At 43.8% G+C, this 18,750-nt stretch overlaps 1 protein-coding gene across 4 annotated transcripts in view; it reads left to right on the top strand.

Annotated features, from left to right (window-relative positions):
• septin5a (septin 5a) overlaps positions 1 to 18,750 on the top strand; it is a 116,138-nt gene that overhangs the window by 96,679 nt on the left and 709 nt on the right. For all 4 annotated transcript variants that reach the window (XM_068005549.1, XM_068005551.1, XM_068005550.1 and 1 more), the window contains 8 exons: positions 2,700 to 2,786; positions 4,565 to 4,688; positions 8,629 to 8,763; positions 10,221 to 10,338; positions 12,130 to 12,231; positions 13,728 to 13,824; positions 15,107 to 15,242; positions 17,302 to 17,404. In XM_068005549.1, the coding sequence (XP_067861650.1) occupies positions 2,700 to 2,786; positions 4,565 to 4,688; positions 8,629 to 8,763; positions 10,221 to 10,338; positions 12,130 to 12,231; positions 13,728 to 13,824; positions 15,107 to 15,242; positions 17,302 to 17,404 (902 nt within the window). The remainder of the gene's footprint in view (positions 1 to 2,699; positions 2,787 to 4,564; positions 4,689 to 8,628; positions 8,764 to 10,220; positions 10,339 to 12,129; positions 12,232 to 13,727; positions 13,825 to 15,106; positions 15,243 to 17,301; positions 17,405 to 18,750) is intronic.

Consider the following 18,750-nt stretch of genomic DNA (forward strand, 5'->3'; position numbering starts at 1 on the left):
TTTCATGAGAATATTCAATTATGTTCATATGACACGTTTTGTGTATCCCTAATAATAAAGACCATGGGCGGGGATGCAAAACAGGTGGTATTGAATCGGTCACCTGTTATATGCACCGCTCGATATTCAGCTCCATTGACTTCAGCAAAATGCCATTCCGCCTGTTCTGCCCCCGCCCATGTCCAATTTCATCCCTGTTTTCACTTAGCAATGCTGGTGATGGTTGTTGGGTATTATTAAGTTCCCACCCTTTAGAACATCATCATATATTTTGACATTCAGAAAGCCTTTTATAAGATCCTTCACACAAGATTTGTGGTCAATATGAAAGTTCATGGCAGTAAGGCAGTAAATTTCATCATAAATTGACTACAGTCAATTGCTGTTCATTTGAGGTTGCTTAATTTGAATTGCCAGATAATTCAAATTGCACTAAAAAAGCCTCCAGTACCGTTTTATTCCAACCGCTTAATTTGAATTAATGGATCATTTGGATTTTAAAAAATTATAATTGACTTTGAAACAAGGAAGTTATGTTGAACCTTTATAAAACACTGGTTCGGTCACAGCTGGAGTATTGTGTCCAATTCTGGGCACTGCACTTTAGGAAAGATGTGAAGGCCTTAGAGAGGGTGCAGAAAAGATTTACTAGAATGGTTCCAGGGATGAGGGACTTCAGTTATGTGGATAGACTGGAGAAGCTGGGGTTGTTCTCCTTAGAGCAGAGAAGGTTGAGAGGAGATTTCATAGAAGTGTTCAAAATCATGAAGAGTTTGGATAAAGTAAATAAAGAGAAACTGTTCCCATTGGCGGAATGGTCAAGAACCAGAGGACACAGATTTAAGGTAATTGGGCCAAAGAACCAAAGGCAACATGAGGAAAAGCTTTTTTACACAGCGAGTTGTTATGATCTGGAATGCGCTGCCTGAAAAGGATGGTGGAAGCAGATTCAATGGTGGCTTTCAAAAAGGAATTGGATAAATAGTTGAAGGGAAAAAATTTGCTGCGGGGAAAGAGCAGGGGAATGGGACTAACTGGATTGCTCTTACAAAGAGCCGGCATGGGCTCGATGGGCCGAATGGCCTCCTTCTGAGCTGTAATTTACACCCATTTTTGGAGAAAATATTTCAACTGTTAAATTGTAAGAAAAAAGAAAGAACAACAAGCTTGTATTTATTTAGTGCCTTTCCTGTCCTCAGAATGTCCCAAAGTGCTTCACCGTCAATGAAATGACTTTAGAAGTGTAACCACTGTCATTGTGTAGGCAAGCATGGCAGCCAATTTGCACACAGTCAGGGACCAGAAACAACAAATGGACGATTGACCAGATGGTCTGTTTTCGGTGGTGTTGGTTGAGGGATAAATGTTGGCCAGGATTCTGGGAGAGCTCCTCTCCATATAATGTGATAGGACCTTTTACATGCACCTTAACATGCAGGCAGGACCTTAGTTTAATATCATACCCAGAGGGCAGTGCCTCCAACAATGCAGTAGTGCACCAAAGTATCAGCTTAGATCACATCCTGGAGTGGGGCTTGAAGCTACAATTGACTGACTCAGTGGTGCGAGTGCTATGACTGAGCAAAGCTGGCACTTTGGACATTTGATTGCAGGAAAATGGCAATCTCTCTGGGCTACCAGGATTCTAAGTTTTAATTTCACACACTCAGATTAAAATACACATTAATATTTCAAGAGTGAGCTACTAAAATCTCAGGAGTGGTTTTATTACTGTAATATTAACCTTATACTGCAAATCCAAATGTTAATCTTTTAAAAATAACATAAAGTTTACTTGAACTTGTTCAGTATTCCTTTCCCCAATTCTCTGTTTGTTCCCATTCTCTCTCCATTCTATTATTTTAACTTCAATTTTATTTCTTTCATGGCTAATAGCCTTTTCTATTCCTTTTTTAAAAACATTTTAATAAAGTTTACTGATCTGATTTTCTCTGTCTCCCTGACCCCTCAGTCCACTTTGGAAATGGGAGCAAGTTTTAAAAACCGTTCATTTGATTAGCCAAGTACGAGTTTCAAAGATCAGCTTTTCAGCCATTACAATGGCAAGAATATGAAGATTGGGGTGGCCAAATTGTTAATCGTTAAAATAAAAAATATCTGAAGCTCATAGAGAATGAGGTCGTCTGTGACATGCAAAGGGTTAAATTAATTGTCTAATTTAAGGGCAGTACCAAGTTGTGCGGTAAAGAGGTGAGGCCGAGGAACTGAACTAATGAATAGCAGATGGTGCTTAATGTTATTAAAATTAAGGGTCAGGATTAGTATATTTGTAATAAAAGTTGCAAAAATGGTTGCATAATGAAGGGAGTATTACTTAAAATCATGGATAAGGGATAGCGTTTGAAAACATCATTGCACTATGTGGCAATGGTTGGATAGCCCAAATATATTAGACTGTATATATGTAAATCCAGCGATACAAGGCCATGGGAGTGTCAAATGTGGTGATTGAACTTACAAAAAGACATGGAGGTGTTGGAAATGATTCTAACAAAGAAAAATGTGAATGCTTTAGGTGGATGAGCTTGAAGAGAGGGTTACAATAGTAAATCACTGAGTTTCATATAGACAGACTGGTGTGCAAGTGGAGCTAACAATATTGCTGATTGTTAGATGTATTTGAGGAAATTAAGCTCTGCGAGGCATGTGTTTTAAATTCATTGTTCTTCCCTCCACAGGAGAGTCAGGGCTGGGGAAGTCCACTTTAGTCAAGAGTCTCTTCCTTACAGATCTTTACAAAGACAGGAAACTTCTCAATGCTGAAGGTAAGAGCTGATATGAATTGCAAGGGGAAGGTGAAAATACACTCTGCCATTCTGGGGTAAGTGGCAGGATGTGCCCACTGGAGGATGCGGGGTTGTGGAAGGCTCCATCTGTTAAATATCCCAGGTGGGTGCCTGTGCCACTATGGGTGCCCTCCATAGCAGGAGGGTGGGTGGAGTAATCGAAGCGACATTGGTTGGCAACAGCTCATTTGATTGGTAACTGCCCCATCCCACAAATCTTTCCCTGCCTTACCATAGTTTGTTGCTCCTTCACTCCAATTGACCAAAATCTATCCCAAAAGATCCTCGCTAGGAAGTTCCTCCGGGATTCTCCCAATTGGCCGCTGTAATTTCAGTAGAAGATTGGTGGAAGCCCCGTTTTCATGGAGCATCTGGAGTTGCCGCCAATCTTCCACTGAGGAAATTCCCGGTGCCCATATGATATTAAATGGTAATAGTGCCCCATTCATGTTTTCGATAGGGCGCCAATCTAAAGGGCAACTGAATCTCTTTCTGTACTATGGCAGGGTTCCAGTCGAGTGGTAATGGAGCTCTGTTGGTAATGGGATGGTTATTCATGACCAATATGTAGAATGTTCTGCGGATTCCTACCGAAAATACCTATTGTACAGTTCCTGTAAGATACTTGACCTGAAGCAATTGGTCAATCGAGACTCAAATCACATCTGGTATTATCTTGTTCTGATTCATATTATTTTTTTCACCTATCTGTGCTGATTGCTCTCTATGCCCTGCACTCCTCTTTTGAGCCCTGACCCACGTGCTGTTGCCCAAGACCAGTGCAGCTAAAAAAATCAGTGCAGATCTGCAGACTTACTGAAGCCTGGGGAGTGGTACGGGTTTGACGTTGTCTGTGCATTGACTGCACAATGCAGGAAGTAACTGAGTTTAGATGAAGAAGCCAATATCGAAATCTCTCACAAAATAAAAACAAAATATTCCGGATGCTGGAAATTTGAACTAAAAACAGAAAATGCTGGAAACACTCAGCAGGTCAAGCAGCATCTGTGGAGAGAGAAAAATAGAGTTAATGCTTCAAGCCGATTACCTTTCATCAGAATTGGAAGATGTTAGAGATGAATGCCTGGGGTCTATCTGCCTTTCTTCTGCCACATTCCCGGGCCACTGAAGCTTTCTCTTCTTTGCCAGATTTACCCATGCTTCCCTCCCCCTCTGCTAGTCTGCTTTAACCATTTACACCTCCTCTAGACCCATCTTTTGTTTCTATACTGTCTCATTATCACCCCCTTTTGCCTTGCACCATCATTACTCTAGTCATTTAATCACTCCTGCCCTCCATCCTATCTCAGACCTCTCCCTTTTGTTCCTTACCTTCCGCCCTTTTCCCTGGCTCTGTACTTGCTTAAAAGCTGTTCATCTCTAACATCATGTAGTTCTGATGAAAGGTCATTGACCTGAATTGAAACTTCCTAATCTGGCACATTTGAACATGATTGCAGGGTGGAGCATACACTGGTCTTGTTGGCAGTGTTTATGTGTTGTGTCTATCCAGCATTTCCTGGGATATACACACCCCAGTGCTGATTAGTTACTCTGTTCTAATACAGGAAGCTATCATCTAAATAAAAAGTAATCCTCACTTCATGGGTTAAAGATAGATGTTGAGAAATCATTTCTGATTTATCGAGATCACCAAATACAGATAACTTGGAGGTGGGGAGGGGTGGGGAGAGCTTTATATATTAATTGGATTTGAGGAAGCTTACTGCTCACATTTTCCATCTCCCTTTTTACAGAGAGGATCAACCAAACAGTGGAGATTATAAAACACACGGTGGACATTGAAGAGAAAGGTGTCAAACTAAAGTTGACGATAGTTGACACGCCGGGATTCGGGGATGCGGTGAACAACATACAAAGGTATGTACATCTCTAACATCACGGAGGATTCGGTTACCATGGAGATGTGAACAGATATCTGACATCACGGAGGATTCGGTTACCATGGAGATGTGAACAGATATCTGACATCACTGAGGATTCGGTTACCATGGAGATGTGAACAGATATCTGACATCACTGAGGATTTGGTTACCATGGAGATGTGAACAGATATCTGATATTACTGAGGATACTGTTACCATAAAGACTGAATATTACGTAGTATTTACCGCACAGAAACAGACCATTCAACCGATTAGGTCTACGCTGGTATTTATGCTCCACATTAACCTCCTCCCACCCTACTTCATCTCACCCTGTCAACATAATCTTCAATTCCTTTCTTCTTCATGCACTTATCTATTTTCCCCTTAAATGCATCTATGCAATTCGCCTCAACCACTCCATGTGGTAGCAAGTTCCACATTCTCAATACTCTCTGAGTAAAGAAGTTTCTCCTGAATTCCTTATTGGATTCATCAGTTATTAGAATTAATCATTAGAATAGATTCAGTGTTGCTGAAGTATTGTTACTATAGAGATATACATTTGGCAGTACATAAACCACGCCTCGATATTTATATCAGGATTTATATAAGGATGTCCACACAGAATACCAGCAGTGAAACTTGGTGCACAGTTTGTTCTGTTTGTGGGGCTCTTGCCCAGATAGTGTCAGCACCTAGATCTCTGGGCCTTGTGTGCAGGGAAAGTTGAACTATCACTTGTCGAGCTAGGAGTACTGAAGCATGAATTAACCCTTACATTGCTGGCAGCTTCAGAGAATTTCAGGCTACCCCCGGTTGGCCATTTTAAGTTTTCAGCTCACGTACTATGATGCTAACACATGCTCCAATTACAGTTGTAAACAATTTTACAACACCAAGTTATATTCCAGCAATTTTATTTTAAATTCACAAGCTTTCGGAGGCTACCTCCTTCCTCAGGTGAACGATGTGGAAATAATTACAGTAACAGAGCTAACTCAATTGTCAGGAGTAGTATTAGTATTGTGCAATTAAAAAAGGCACCAGTTAAAAAAAACATTAAAAACTGTAAATGTTTTGGTGCTATGCTTGACAGGGACGATTTCATCTGCACTGGGTGAAGCCTGTTCTTTATGAATAAGTTTAAGACTAGAGACGAATTAAGAATCCTTGAGACCCTGGGCACCAAGAACATTCATGGCTCCTCTGTACCTCCTGCACAAATCCCCCCCCCGCCCCCATCCCAACACCAATCCATTAAAACCTACCCCAAAGTTGGGAGAAGGCTGGGCTGCTGCTCTCCAGTGCAGGGACTCGCAGCTGTTGACGGGCAGCTTCTTGTTCCAATGGAATCAGGGGGCGGGGATGCTGAGCTTCTTGGGTTGCAACAGGCATGCTGCCTATCGGCCGTAGCTAGCCGCCCAGGCCCCATGATTGGCTACCTTGGGCACGCCCCTGTAGGCCTGTGCTTTAATGCACTCCTGTTTAAGACAGAAAGAACTTGCAATTACATAGTACCTTTCACACGCTCAAGATATCCCAAAGTGCTTTACAGCCAATTAATTACATTTGATCTCTCACCCTAATCTCGGCAGAAACCCCCAGAGAAACAGCTGTAAACAGCCATTTATGCCGTTTCCCTTGGGGGTTCTGATCGTCTCCTGCTGAAGTTAAATTTTAAACAATTTTACAACACCAAGTTATAGTCCAGCAATTTTATTTTAAATTCACAAGCTTTCGGAGATTTTCTCCTTCCTCAGGCAAATGTTAAATGCTGAAGTTAAAGGAGGTGATCTGGAGAAGTCCCACAGAATTTGCAGGCCACTGTTGTTGTAACGTAAATGCAGTTACCAATTTGCGCGCAGCAAGGTCGCACAACCAGCAATGCCATAAATGACCAGATACTCTGTTTTTGGGGATGTTGGTTGAGAGATAAGTGTTGGCCAGGATCCCGGGAGGACTCCCCTGCTCTTTTTTTAAATGGTGCACCTGAGTAGGCAGCTCGGGCCTTGGTTTAACATACGGACATACAAAAATGCCGGACATGAAAAGACCAGCCGGTCCATTGAGCCTGTCTCACAAAGTCATGTTGCAAATAAGCATGATGAGCCCCAATGCTTCCACCCACCCACCATGTAACCCCCTGGGAGAGACAAAAAAAACAGAAAAAAATTGAGGGGAAAAGAACTCTTGAGAAATTCCCTTCTGACCCCTCAAAGCGATCAAAAATGAGTTCAGAGAGATAACAGTGACCATGAAGCACTTCCCCAATGCCCCACCTACCTTTTGTACGCAGTGATATCAGCCCCAGACAGGAACTCAGCCAGCTCACCTTTTGAATGTTTGCAGCAAATCCGCACTTGCTGCATGACCCAGCAACTTATTCCAAAAGGTCCATGCCCCCTGTGAAAACAAAAATGTCCTGACATCTAACTTAGATCTATGCTTATGTATTTTATACCCGTTTCCCTTGATTCTCTTTAATCTATTTAATTCAAATAGTCTATCCACACAGACTCAGTCTAGTCCCTTCATTATGCTAAATACCCCAATCAAATTTCCCCAAACTCTATGTTTTTCTACAATAAAAACATCCAGCTTTCTAAGCCCATCATGATAACTAAGCCCTTTTAAACTAGGTTTAATTCTATTGGCTCTCCTCTAAACCTTTTCCTCCAGGTTATCTAATATCTCATTAAGTTTATAATGTGGCTTGAACCCTGAATGGGTCCAGGTTATATGCGGCCCGTGGGGTTGGTCGCTCTGGCTGCCTGCCTCTCTTCCACGGGTTTCTCCCCGCCCCCTGGTGGCCCTGGAGAAGGAGCACACGGTGTCTGCTGGTGCTGTAGAGGCTTTCCGCGATCAGAGGGACTGGAGGGCATGGTGGACACTGATAATATTGCGATTTAATTTGCTCAGTTGGCTTTTGTAATTGATCCATGTAGATGGCATGGGTTGCCCCAGTGTCATCAACAGAGAAACAAATTTACACCTGACACCCCGCCCCCTTTTTAAAGCGTGAAACTAAAAAAAAACTTTTAAAAAATAGTGTGGCTTGAACCCAGGACCCCTGACTCAGTGGCAAGAGTTCTAGTTGACTGATACTTGAGTGTGCAAATTATCCACACCGAGCACACAGTCAAAATCTTGCCCCTTTGTTTTCCTTTCCCCCACCTCTCTCTTGCCCATTTTCTCTCTTCTGTTTTTTTATTTCATGTCTTTAATTTATATCTAAACAATAAAGCCATTCTACACCATTTTCTAATTTTTAGAAGTCCTTCAAAATATTTCACTTAACTCAATTCTTTGGCTTCTTGGGGTCCCCGCCCCTCTGCTACATTTCATCTCTTTCCAGTGACGTTCGGCAGGTAGCCTAATCCTTGTATGTATACTGATTTGAGACACATACAGAATACGTAGTCTGATTGCTGTAACCCTACCTCTGTCGACCGAAGAGCTGGAGAGACAGGTGAGGTAGGACAATGAGTGAGGCAGAGACTGGAGCACAGCTGGGGGATCGACAGGTGATGGTGAGGGGAGTCATGATAGAGTATTCATATGTGTGCTCTGGATGGAGCAGGCTTGATGGAACAGATGGTCTAGTCCCACTTTGTACTCTTAGGTTCCTAAAATATTGCTTCGTAGGCTGTACCCCTACATGTGAGAACATGAGTAATAACAAACACTGCTGAAAAGTAGACAACAGGACAAGCTTGGAGGGAGAGGCCTCTGATGACTGAATGGCCTTGTCTTGTTCCCATGCTTTCATATGTCTTAAAGTGATCTCTGATTGACCAAGTGCAGATCATATTACAGCTGTGCTGCTGCTTTGCTGACTATTGCGGGCCCACGTTGCAATAAAGGACTCACAGCACGAGAACTCTTTGAGACTTGCAGATCACTCCAGCCTCTCTCTCTCTCTTTTGTTGCAGCTGGAAGCCCATAGCCGATTACATCGACCAACAGTTTGAACAATATTTCCGAGATGAGAGCGGCCTAAACCGGAAGAACATTCAGGATAACCGAGTGCACTGCTGCCTGTATTTTATCTCTCCCTATGGACACGGGTAAGAGGCAGAGTTGGGCTGCAGAGTAATTGTATTGCTTTTCTATTGGTTCTTTCTGCTACTCAATAAGTGAGGCAGAAACTGGAGTTTGACAACAATGCTGTGGGGCGAGAGGGAAGATTCAACGTGGTAGAAGGACAAATATGGACCTGATTGTGAACATATTCCCATTGCTACTGCAGGGGAGGGAGATACCAGGATCTGCTGTTAATTTTGGGGTTGATACTCATCGAGGGAGGAGCTGTGATTAGTTGATCTGAAGGGGACCAGGTGTTCAAGGAAATTGTTGAGCTCTGTGCTCAATTTGTTCTTTAGGAGTGAAGTGGGGGTTGAGGGGGGGAAGGGGTGGTGTGAGAAGGAGCAGGTTGTGTATCTCTTGGGGTGTGATGCTAGCAGGATATCGCTGAGCTTTGTGTCTGATTGTCTATGTATCTTGGGGGAGGGACCTTCTTAAAAGTTTACAGTCTCTGTTTGCAGATCAGTGTTGAGTTTTGTGTTTGAGTGGTTCGATCTGTGTGTGGGGGTCTCTGTGATTAATTTGTTTTGTTGTGTCTTGGGGGAGAGGTGTCAGATGGGTGCCGAAGGGTCCAATATGGTGGGTGGTGTGCATAAGCTCATTCTGCGCCAAAAATACGCTGTCCGTCATAATAGTAAAGGCTCCTCCGTAGGCGTCCAGGGTCTGCACCCAAAACAGGCGTAGGATGTCTTTTTGAGGCCCCTTTGATTGTACAGGCGCTTGGCAGCAAAACCAGTGATCCTTAAAGGGACTGCTGGAGGCTGTCACTGGAAAGATAAATTTGAATTTTTTTGCTTACCTTAGTGTGGAGCTGGGAGGAACAGCAGTGCTCCTCCCAGTTCCACACCGGGCAACTGCCAGCCATCGCTTGCCCTACCCATCCTCCGATTGCCTCAGAATGACTTTGGCTTGTGTTCGAGCAGGCTGATTTTGCTACCCCGGATCCGGCAAGCTGCCTCTGGGGCCGTGACTGATGGCTGCAGCTCACCAGAAATAAACAAATGAGGCTGGCGGACCAATTTGCTGTGGTCCTGCCGCTATCCTCATTAGGCATGTAGCCCTAATTTGAGTGTGATTCAATTTCTAGGTCTATGTGCCTGTTTCTCCAGGTATAATTTATTCTGTTTGCTTGGGTGTGTGATTCATGCCTTGGGTATGTGGCTTGTGTTTCTCTTGGGATGTTTTGTCTGTCTTTCGGTGTGATTTGTCTTTCGGGATGATTTGTCTCTGGGTGTAATTTGTCTTTCCCTTGGGATGTGATTTGCCTCTGGAGGTGATTTGTCTCTGGGGGTGATTCGTCTGTTGCTGGGGTGATTTGTCTTTCTCGTGGGGCAATTTATCTCTCGGGATGATTTGTCTCTGGGTGTGGTTTGTTCTTCTCTGTGGGGGAGGGGTAATTTGTCCATCTGGGGTGTAATTTATTCCATCTCTTTGGGTATAGGCTGCGGCCGCTGGACACAGAGTTCATGAAGGCATTACATCAGAAAGTGAATATCGTGCCAGTGATTGCGAAAGCCGACTCCCTCACACCCATTGAGGTGAAGAAACTCAAAGAGAGGGTGAGAAACATCATTCATAAAATAACAATATCTCCGAGCTAAAAACGAGAATGTGAAATCCAGCTCATCCAGATCAAAATCACAGCCTCAATATTATTGTCCGTTAACAACCAGGGAATTGTGCCCAATAGGCCCCAAATAATGGTAATAAGGGCCCATGTTTTTAGTCCTAATGATTGGTTTAAAATATCAACTGTTTACGGTCGAGCAGCACTCACTCATTGCGTAGGTGCAAATCTGCAGTGCAGCCTGTGTTAGTGCTGATGGAGAATGGTATTTGGGACTGAGATCTGTCCTAATCTTTCCTGAATCCTTTCTGCATAAATTCAGTAGCGCATCTTCTGCAATGGTGTCTCCTCTGTGCCAGCGTGGCAAGCTCCAGTGTTCTATCCTTAGCCCCTCCTTTTCCTCATTTATACATTGCCTCTTGATATTATCCTTAAGCATGGGGCCAGTTTCCACATGCAGGCTGATGACACCTAACTTTACCTCACTTGCTGCCGCCGTCAACTCCATGACCGTTGCTGTGCAATTTGGCTGCCTGTCTAGCATCCCAGCTGTGGAGAATGCAGAACTTTCTTCAGCTTAACAGTAGCAAGACCAGAACCATCTTCATTTCTTGCCCATGCCTAGTTGCCCTGAGGTTTGATACAACTGAGTGACTTGTTAAATAACTTCAGAGGGCAGTTAAGAGTCAACCTCGTTGGTGTGGGACTGGAATCACATATAGAATGACCGGGTAAGGGCAGCAGGTTTCCTTCCCTGAAAGACATTAGTGAACCAGTTGGGTTTTTACGACAATCTGACAACTTCACTTTTAGTGATAGTAGCTTTTTGTTTCTAAATTTAAAAAAAAATTGAACTCATGGTGGGACTATGAACTCAAATTCTCTGGATTATTAGTTCAGACCTCTGAATACTAGGCCAGTAGCATAACCACTATGCTACCATATCCTTTTTGGATTAGTTGAAAAACTTTACTCCCCAGCCTCCAATTCCATGTTTCCCTTTTAATTGTTCGCTTAGGTTGAACCCAATGACGTGCAGCCTTGATGTCCTGTTTGACCCTGAACAGATCCTCAACCCCCATATCCTATCGATCACCAAGGCCGACTATTTCTACCTCCATAATGTCTCCACCTGCGCTTGTCCCTCCCTCACACTCACTTTCACCTCCAAGCTCACCATTCTCCAACATTCTCCTCTCCAGCTTCCCCAGCTCCACCCTTAAATATTCCAACTCATCGAAAACTCCTGCTGGCATCATATACTGTACCAGCCTATCACCCCAGGACTCACCAACCTCTACTCTCTCTCTGTCCCGCAGCCACTATTTTGATATCCTCATTCTTTTGTACAAATCTTCTTCATGACTTCCCCTCTCCCACCAGCTCTGCAACATCTTCAACCACTATTTCATAGTTCACACCCTTGGTTTCTCTAACTCTGGTGTAAAGTATGTCAATCCTGCCTCTGCTCCACAATTGGTGGCAGAGCCTTCAGGCATCACGTTGCCAGTCTGTGGAATTTTCTACCTTCACTCCTCTGCCTTTCTTCATCACTTCTGACCTTCAAAAACGACCTGAAAGACAATCTCCTTGATTACACCTTCGTTCGACTCTCTACGTTTGTCCTAACTTGGTGTCCAATTCCTGCCCCCCTCCCACCACCGAAGCTCATTGGCATGCTTCGATATGTCAAAGGCATTTGTTGTTATTATTGTCAACATGAACAGTTTCTCAATTAGTTCTGCTTTTCTATTAACACTAACTATGCCTTGTCCATCCATAGATTAGAGATGAAATTGAACAGTATGGAATTAAAATCTATCAATTTCCAGAGTGTGACTCAGATGAGGATGAAGAGTTTAAACAGCAAGACAAGGAACTAAAGGTGAGATGGAATTCCAAGGATGTGGGATGCAAGAGGAGGACAGTAGTGAAAGGAGATCAGAGCTTTTGGAAAGAATCAGGATTGGAATGCAGGAGAAGCAGATCCTGGGGAAGGAGAAAGTTGAGATGAATATAATTGTAGCTGAGCTATCTCCAACACCAGCACCAACTCTGATTCTAACCACTGCCTTGATAGACTGTGATCTGATTCTAACCCTGTCTGGAGACAATATTATCCTCTCCGACACTAACCTCCAACTGAATTGAATAGGACCTCACTTCAATCCTCTAGTGGATTGACTACAGCAACAACAACTTGAATTTGTATAGCGCCTTTAAAGTAGTAAAACGTCCCAAAGCGCTTCAGAGGAGCGATTATCAAAACAAAATTTGACAATGACCCAGAATGCAAATTAATGGAATGGAACCTGATCCCAACTGTACTGAAGTATCCTAAAATCAGTAAAGATCACAACATTACAAGTTAAATACAGATGAGGAAGGCCATTTGGTACATCTTAGCTCATCGATTCATAAAATTTGTGGTTATTGTTGGCTCACTGCTTGGCTGTTGTTGGGAGAGGTAATGTTCTGAGACTGAAGCCTCTAACTGTGGCACAGAGTAGCAGGGTGGGGCATTAAACCCAGGATCATCTTCATTTATTTTCTCTTTGTTCCTTTTATCTTTATTAATTAATCCTTGATAGAGAGGCTTTACTTTGAAATTCAATCTGCTGATTTTGGAGCAAGTAAAGCAGTGGAGTTTTTTTTATCCATTCAAGGGATGTGGGCGTCGCTGGCAAGGCCAGCATTTATTGCCCACCCCTAATTGTCCTTGAGAAGGTGGTGATGAGCCGCCATCTTGAACTGCTGCAGTCCGTGTGGTAAAGGTTCTCCCACAGTGCTGTTAGGAAGGGAGTTCCAGGATTTTGACCCAGCGACGATGAAGGAACGGCGATATATTTCCAAATCGGGATGGTGTGTGACTTGGAGGGGAATGTGGTGTTGTTGCCATGTCCTTCTAGGTGGTAGAGGTTGCGGGTTTGGGAGGTGCTGTCGAAGAAGCCTTGGCGAGTTGCTGCAGTGCATCCTGTGGATTGTGCACACTGCAGCCACGGTGCGCCGGTGGTGAAGGGAGTGAATGTTTCGGGTGGTGGATGGGGTACCAATCAAGCGGGCTGCTTTGTCCTGGATGGTGTCGAGCTTCTTGAGTGCTGTTGGAGCTGCACTCATCCAGGCAAGTGGAGAGTATTCCATCACACTCCTGACTTGTGCCTTGTAGATGGTGGAAAGGCTTTGGGGAGTCAGGAGGTGAGTCACTCGCTGCAGAATACCCAGCCTCTGACCTGCTCTTGTAGCTGGAGTAAGTCACTTTTTAAGTAGATGTTTGTCAGACATTGAGACAAAACCTTCAGTAAACATCTCCACTTCCTTTCTTTAGCCATTCAGTTCTATTGATCCTGCTTAATGCCATTTACTGCCTATGATTGGTTACAGGAAAGCATTCCCTTTGCAGTCATCGGAAGCAACACGGTGGTGGAGGCACGTGGTCAGAGGGTCCGTGGGCGACTGTACCCGTGGGGGATTGTAGAAGGTGAGCCTGCTCTGGGAGAGGAAGTGGGACCTGTCCCCAAGTGTCTGTGTACCGCCGTGTTCAGAATGGCTGTAATGTGTGAGGCTTCTGTTATTAGACTTTAAATCTGTGAGGAGAGGAGTGTTTTAGCAAGAACCCCTGTTCTCTTCTTGAACTGGATTCTGTAAATACACAAAAATTGAGTATTCTTGAAATGACCAATAATATAGACATCAGTGAGGCGTGGCTCTGAATGTGAAGATGGATGAACTGCAATTTTCCAGTTAATCTGATACTCGACTTGGTAAGAACACTGCCTGATATTGCACTAAGATATACAAAAAAACGAAGTTCCCAATTTCAGTATATGTGTAACAGATTCGGATGTGACACCAATTGGTAATTAATGTCTCATTTATTAATAGTCAAATCACTGTCGTTTCAAGTTTTCCGACAGTGAGATAATCTTCTGATAGTCGGTTGTTCTTCTGACAGTGGTGTCGTCTTCAGACAACTCAGTGTTTTTTTTAACAGTTGGATGATCTTCACTGATGCCTCTGCCTTGAGCTCAAAAGACTTTTGGTTTTTATGCCCCCCTTGCTGGAACCTCACACCATATATGGAACAATATTCATAAAACCCCTATAGATTAATGAAGTTATTTTTCAAAGAATTCATGATGGTCAGCTTGTTTTAATATCACTTATTTAACCACAAGATCCTTTTGCAAGGACATTTTTCAAGATGGCCAGTTTGTTTGACTGCATTGTCTAGCTATCTAGTCATGACCCTGGTCTTATTGCTATCTTTGTATTATTGTTCCTCTTTTATCATGTAGCTGCCTTACCTCACAATGAGGGTGACAAGGGTTAGTCACTAGTCAAAGGTTAACAGTCTACAATTCAGCAAAATAAGCTGCACACTCAGCAAAATACACAGCACAGCCTGCAGAGCATGATGGTTAGTAGTATTAAGAAAAAGATGTCAATTTTTCCCTATTTCCAATATTCTTATTTTTGGTCTCTGCTCAGGCAGCTGTTGGGATGATGTGATTGGTCTTTGTTCAAATGTGCTTGGGGGTGAACTAAATTGTGGGAGCCCACAAAACTCCCCAGATATAGGACTAACCACCATATGGGCTGGTATAAAGATGGTTACAGCCATGGAAGAAGTGTTCATGTTGCGGCCTGTCTGAATCCTCCCACTAATTCATACTGTTCTCCAAGGGAAGAGTGCGAAGATAGGAAAACAACAACTAGATTGGGAATGCAGTCAATCAGTGAAGGCTTCTTTTTTTTTACAGTGGAGAATCAGGCACATTGTGACTTTGTAAAACTTCGGAATATGCTGATCCGGACGCACATGCAGGACCTGAAGGACGTGACCTGGGACATTCACTACGAGAATTTCAGAGCCAGATGCATCCAGGAGATGACCAGGTCTGTTCTTTTTTCTCTTGCGCTCATCCTCCAGATCTGCCGGAGAAATATGCCAGCCCATTGTCCATTTGAATGCCTGCAGTGTGGTGGCACAGCACATTCAATCATCAGCGCACAGGTCCGATGGAAGTATGCAGGCATCCCACCTCCCTGGCAACAGCTGCCACCACTCTGCTTGATATAGACCTCAGCCACATTTGTGTGTGGAGATGTCAAGCGAAGGCCATTATGAGGGAAGGAAAATCTGAGGGAAGGTTACTGCTGGACAGCTGTTTGTCCCTGTCGACGACCAGCTGCTGAGCAGCAGTTGACAAAAGTCTGGAAGCACATCGCCGGGCTGTCCTCTCACCTCTACTGCTATAGTAACAAGGTGGCAAAGATGCTGTAGTCTGTGTGCAGAAATGAATCAGTGATGCAATTACGCAAATCATGTCCAACATTACAAATTTATTACTTGTTAAATTAAGGCAAAATTTCAGGGTCTATATCTTTGAAGGGAACAAATTCTAACAGAGCTCCTTTTAAAAGGTGCAGTTGATTTCTTTTGTAATTATACCTCTTTTAGAAAATTCAAGGATGAGTGAAGGCCATTCAGCCCCATTGCAATCCGTCCTTCTAGTATTCCAATGTGCTTAAGAATTGTGGCCCTGAAATTCCATGGGGGTCTCCTGATCTCCTGTCGTAACATTGGCAGGAGATCGGTGGAACCCCCAGAGAAATGGTCGAACATGGCCATTGAAGCTGTTTCTCCGAGGTTCCACCCGTCTCCTGCCAAAGTTACTGCAGGAGATCAGGAGAGCCCACATGGAATTTCCAGGCCTGTGTCTTTACTACCTATTCTGGCAAATTATTGTGGATATTTTTCATCCTTCATGTGAAGAACTTCCTAATATATGCGATTTGATTTACTCTTAGCTAAATTATACTTCTAACCTCGGGTTCCATTTATCTGCCTAATTGTAGAGTCATATTCAATGTTTACCGTTCCTAAGGTATTTAATAGTTTATACACTCTGATAGGGGTCTCCTTAACCGTCTTCTTTGCAGGCTGATGAGGTTGTGGGTTATTAAACCTTTCCTCATATGTCATGCACCTTACACTGGCAATCATTCTTGTTGCTCTTCACTGCAGGTGCATGCCAATAGTTGTATGTCCCTTCTGCAGTGTGGCAACCAAAACTGTATTCAATACTTCAAGTGCGGTCTGACCAGCGCATTGTACAACATCAATAGATTTATATTCCACTGTTCTGACTATATATCCTAGCACTTTGTCAGCTTTTTCAAGAACCTCACCACACTGTCCAGACACTGGCAGTAACCCAGAAGTAGCATGTCGTAATTCTCTTCCATTCATGTTTTAATTACCTACACGTTGCTCCATCGAATGTAAAAGCATTTTGCATTAGTCTGCGTCCCATTCCATCTAGTAAATTAAATTAGATTAAATTCTACGTCACATTGTTGAAATTCCATCAATGCTGAGTCAGTCACAGGACTATTCAGATGACTTGGTTCACTGCATTGAACGTAAGTAAAAGCTGATTAATGCATGCGCCCCTTTAATAGAATTAGCTACGTTAGACACTAAGTAGGTTCTATCTGTCATGCGTCGCAACAGCCGTTTACACCTTTTCTCCTGGGTTTCCACCGATCCTTCACCAAAGTTACAGTGCATGATCGGGAGAAACCCCTGTGGGAATTATTGATGTAAAGCTTATGCTTTTCCATCATAAATGGTAATTGACCAAAAGGTATGGTAGCCCTGAAATTCCACGGGGGATTCTCCCGAACTCCCGCTATAACTCTGGTGGGAGACCCGTGGAACCCCTGGGGAAATGATGTCAACGGCCACTTTAAGCTGTTTGTGTTGTTTCTCTGAGGGTTCCACTTGTCTCGCGCTGAGGTTATGATGGGCGACTGGGAGAACCTCCCCTGTGGAATTTCAAGGCCGGAGTTTCTTTATTCATCCTGACAGGGTGTTCTGTTAATGGGCCCTTGTCAATCTCAAAGTGAGCAGGTAAAAGTCACTGAATTTTCCTTACTTTAACCTTCACAGTAAATTGACCCAGGACAACCGAGCAGAAAGTCCGCTCCCCATACTACCAGTGCCAACTCCAGACGCAGAGACAGAGAAACTGATCAAAATGAAGGATGAAGAGGTGAGTGGTATCTGGGGCATGCAGGCTATGCTATGTGGTTGAATAGTCTGTGACTATGTGAAGGTAGTGCTGACCAACTGTGTGAATGGACTCATCACTGTTCACTTCAGTGTTGTGACTTCAGCTTTTAATCTTGTTTGCTGTCCCTCCTTTTGTCGGTGATATTTTTGCAATGAATTGTTTCTGAAAGATATCAAGAAGTGACCTTTCTCAAACCATGCCAGATGAGACATTTCGTTGCTCTAGTGATGGGCAGTATAACTATGGATTCATAGATGGTGGGTAGTGCCAGTCAATAGTGATCAATAGTACAGCTTTATTTCGTCTCAGGACATGGCCAATACTGGCAATGTCACATTTATTGCTCATCCCTAGTTCCCCTGAGAAGGCGGTGGTGGACTTTGTAGCAATGGTTTGTCCGAATATCAAACAGTACACTTTTAACTTGCTGCTTGGGCGTAAAACTGGTGTTGTAGATCGGCTTTTTAAAAATTCGTTCATGGGATGTGGGCTTCACTGGCAAGGCCAGCATTTATTGCCCATCCCTAATTGCCCTTGAGAATTTGGTGGTAAGCGGTCTTCTTGAATCGCTGCAGTCCGTGTGGTGAAGGTTCTCCCACAGTGTTGTTAGGTAGGGAGTTCCAGGATTTTGACCCAATGACAATGAAGGAACAGCGATATATTTCCAAGTTGGGATGATGTGTGACTTGGAGGGGAACGTGCAGGTGGTGTTGTTCCCATGTGCCTGCTGCCCTTGTCTTTCTAGGTGGTAAAGGTCGCGGGTTTGGGAGGTGCTGTCGAAGAAGCCTTGGCGAGTTGCTGCAGTGCATCTGTAGATGGTACACACTGCAGCCACGGTGCACCAGTGGTGAAGGGAGTGAATGTTTCGGGTGGTGGATGGGGTGCTAATCAAGCGGGTTGCTTTGCCCTGGATGGTGTTGAGCTTCTTGAGTGTTGTTGGAGCTGCACTCATTCAGGCAAGTGGAGAGTATTCCATCACACTCCTGACTTGTGCCTTGTAGATGGTGGAAAGGCTTTGGGGAGTCAGGAGGTGAGTCACTCGCCACAGAATACCCAGCCTCTGACCTGCTCTTGTAGTCACAGTATTTATATGGCTGGTCCAGTTAAGTTTCTGGTCAGTGGTGACCCCCAAGATGTTGATGATGGGGGATTTGGCGATGGTAATGCCGTTGAATGTCAAGGGGAGGTGGTTATACAGGCCTCCTGATTATGATTTCCATTAAAATCATCTGAAATTAAAATCGGGCAGTTTCTATAATGGGCGGCCGATCTGCAATGCCAGTTTGATGCCCAATTGGCAAATTCAAAATCCACCCCCAAATCTC

The sequence above is a fragment of the Heptranchias perlo genome, chromosome 25, assembly GCF_035084215.1.
Source record: "Heptranchias perlo isolate sHepPer1 chromosome 25, sHepPer1.hap1, whole genome shotgun sequence".
NCBI classification, from domain to species: Eukaryota; Metazoa; Chordata; class Chondrichthyes; order Hexanchiformes; family Hexanchidae; genus Heptranchias; species Heptranchias perlo.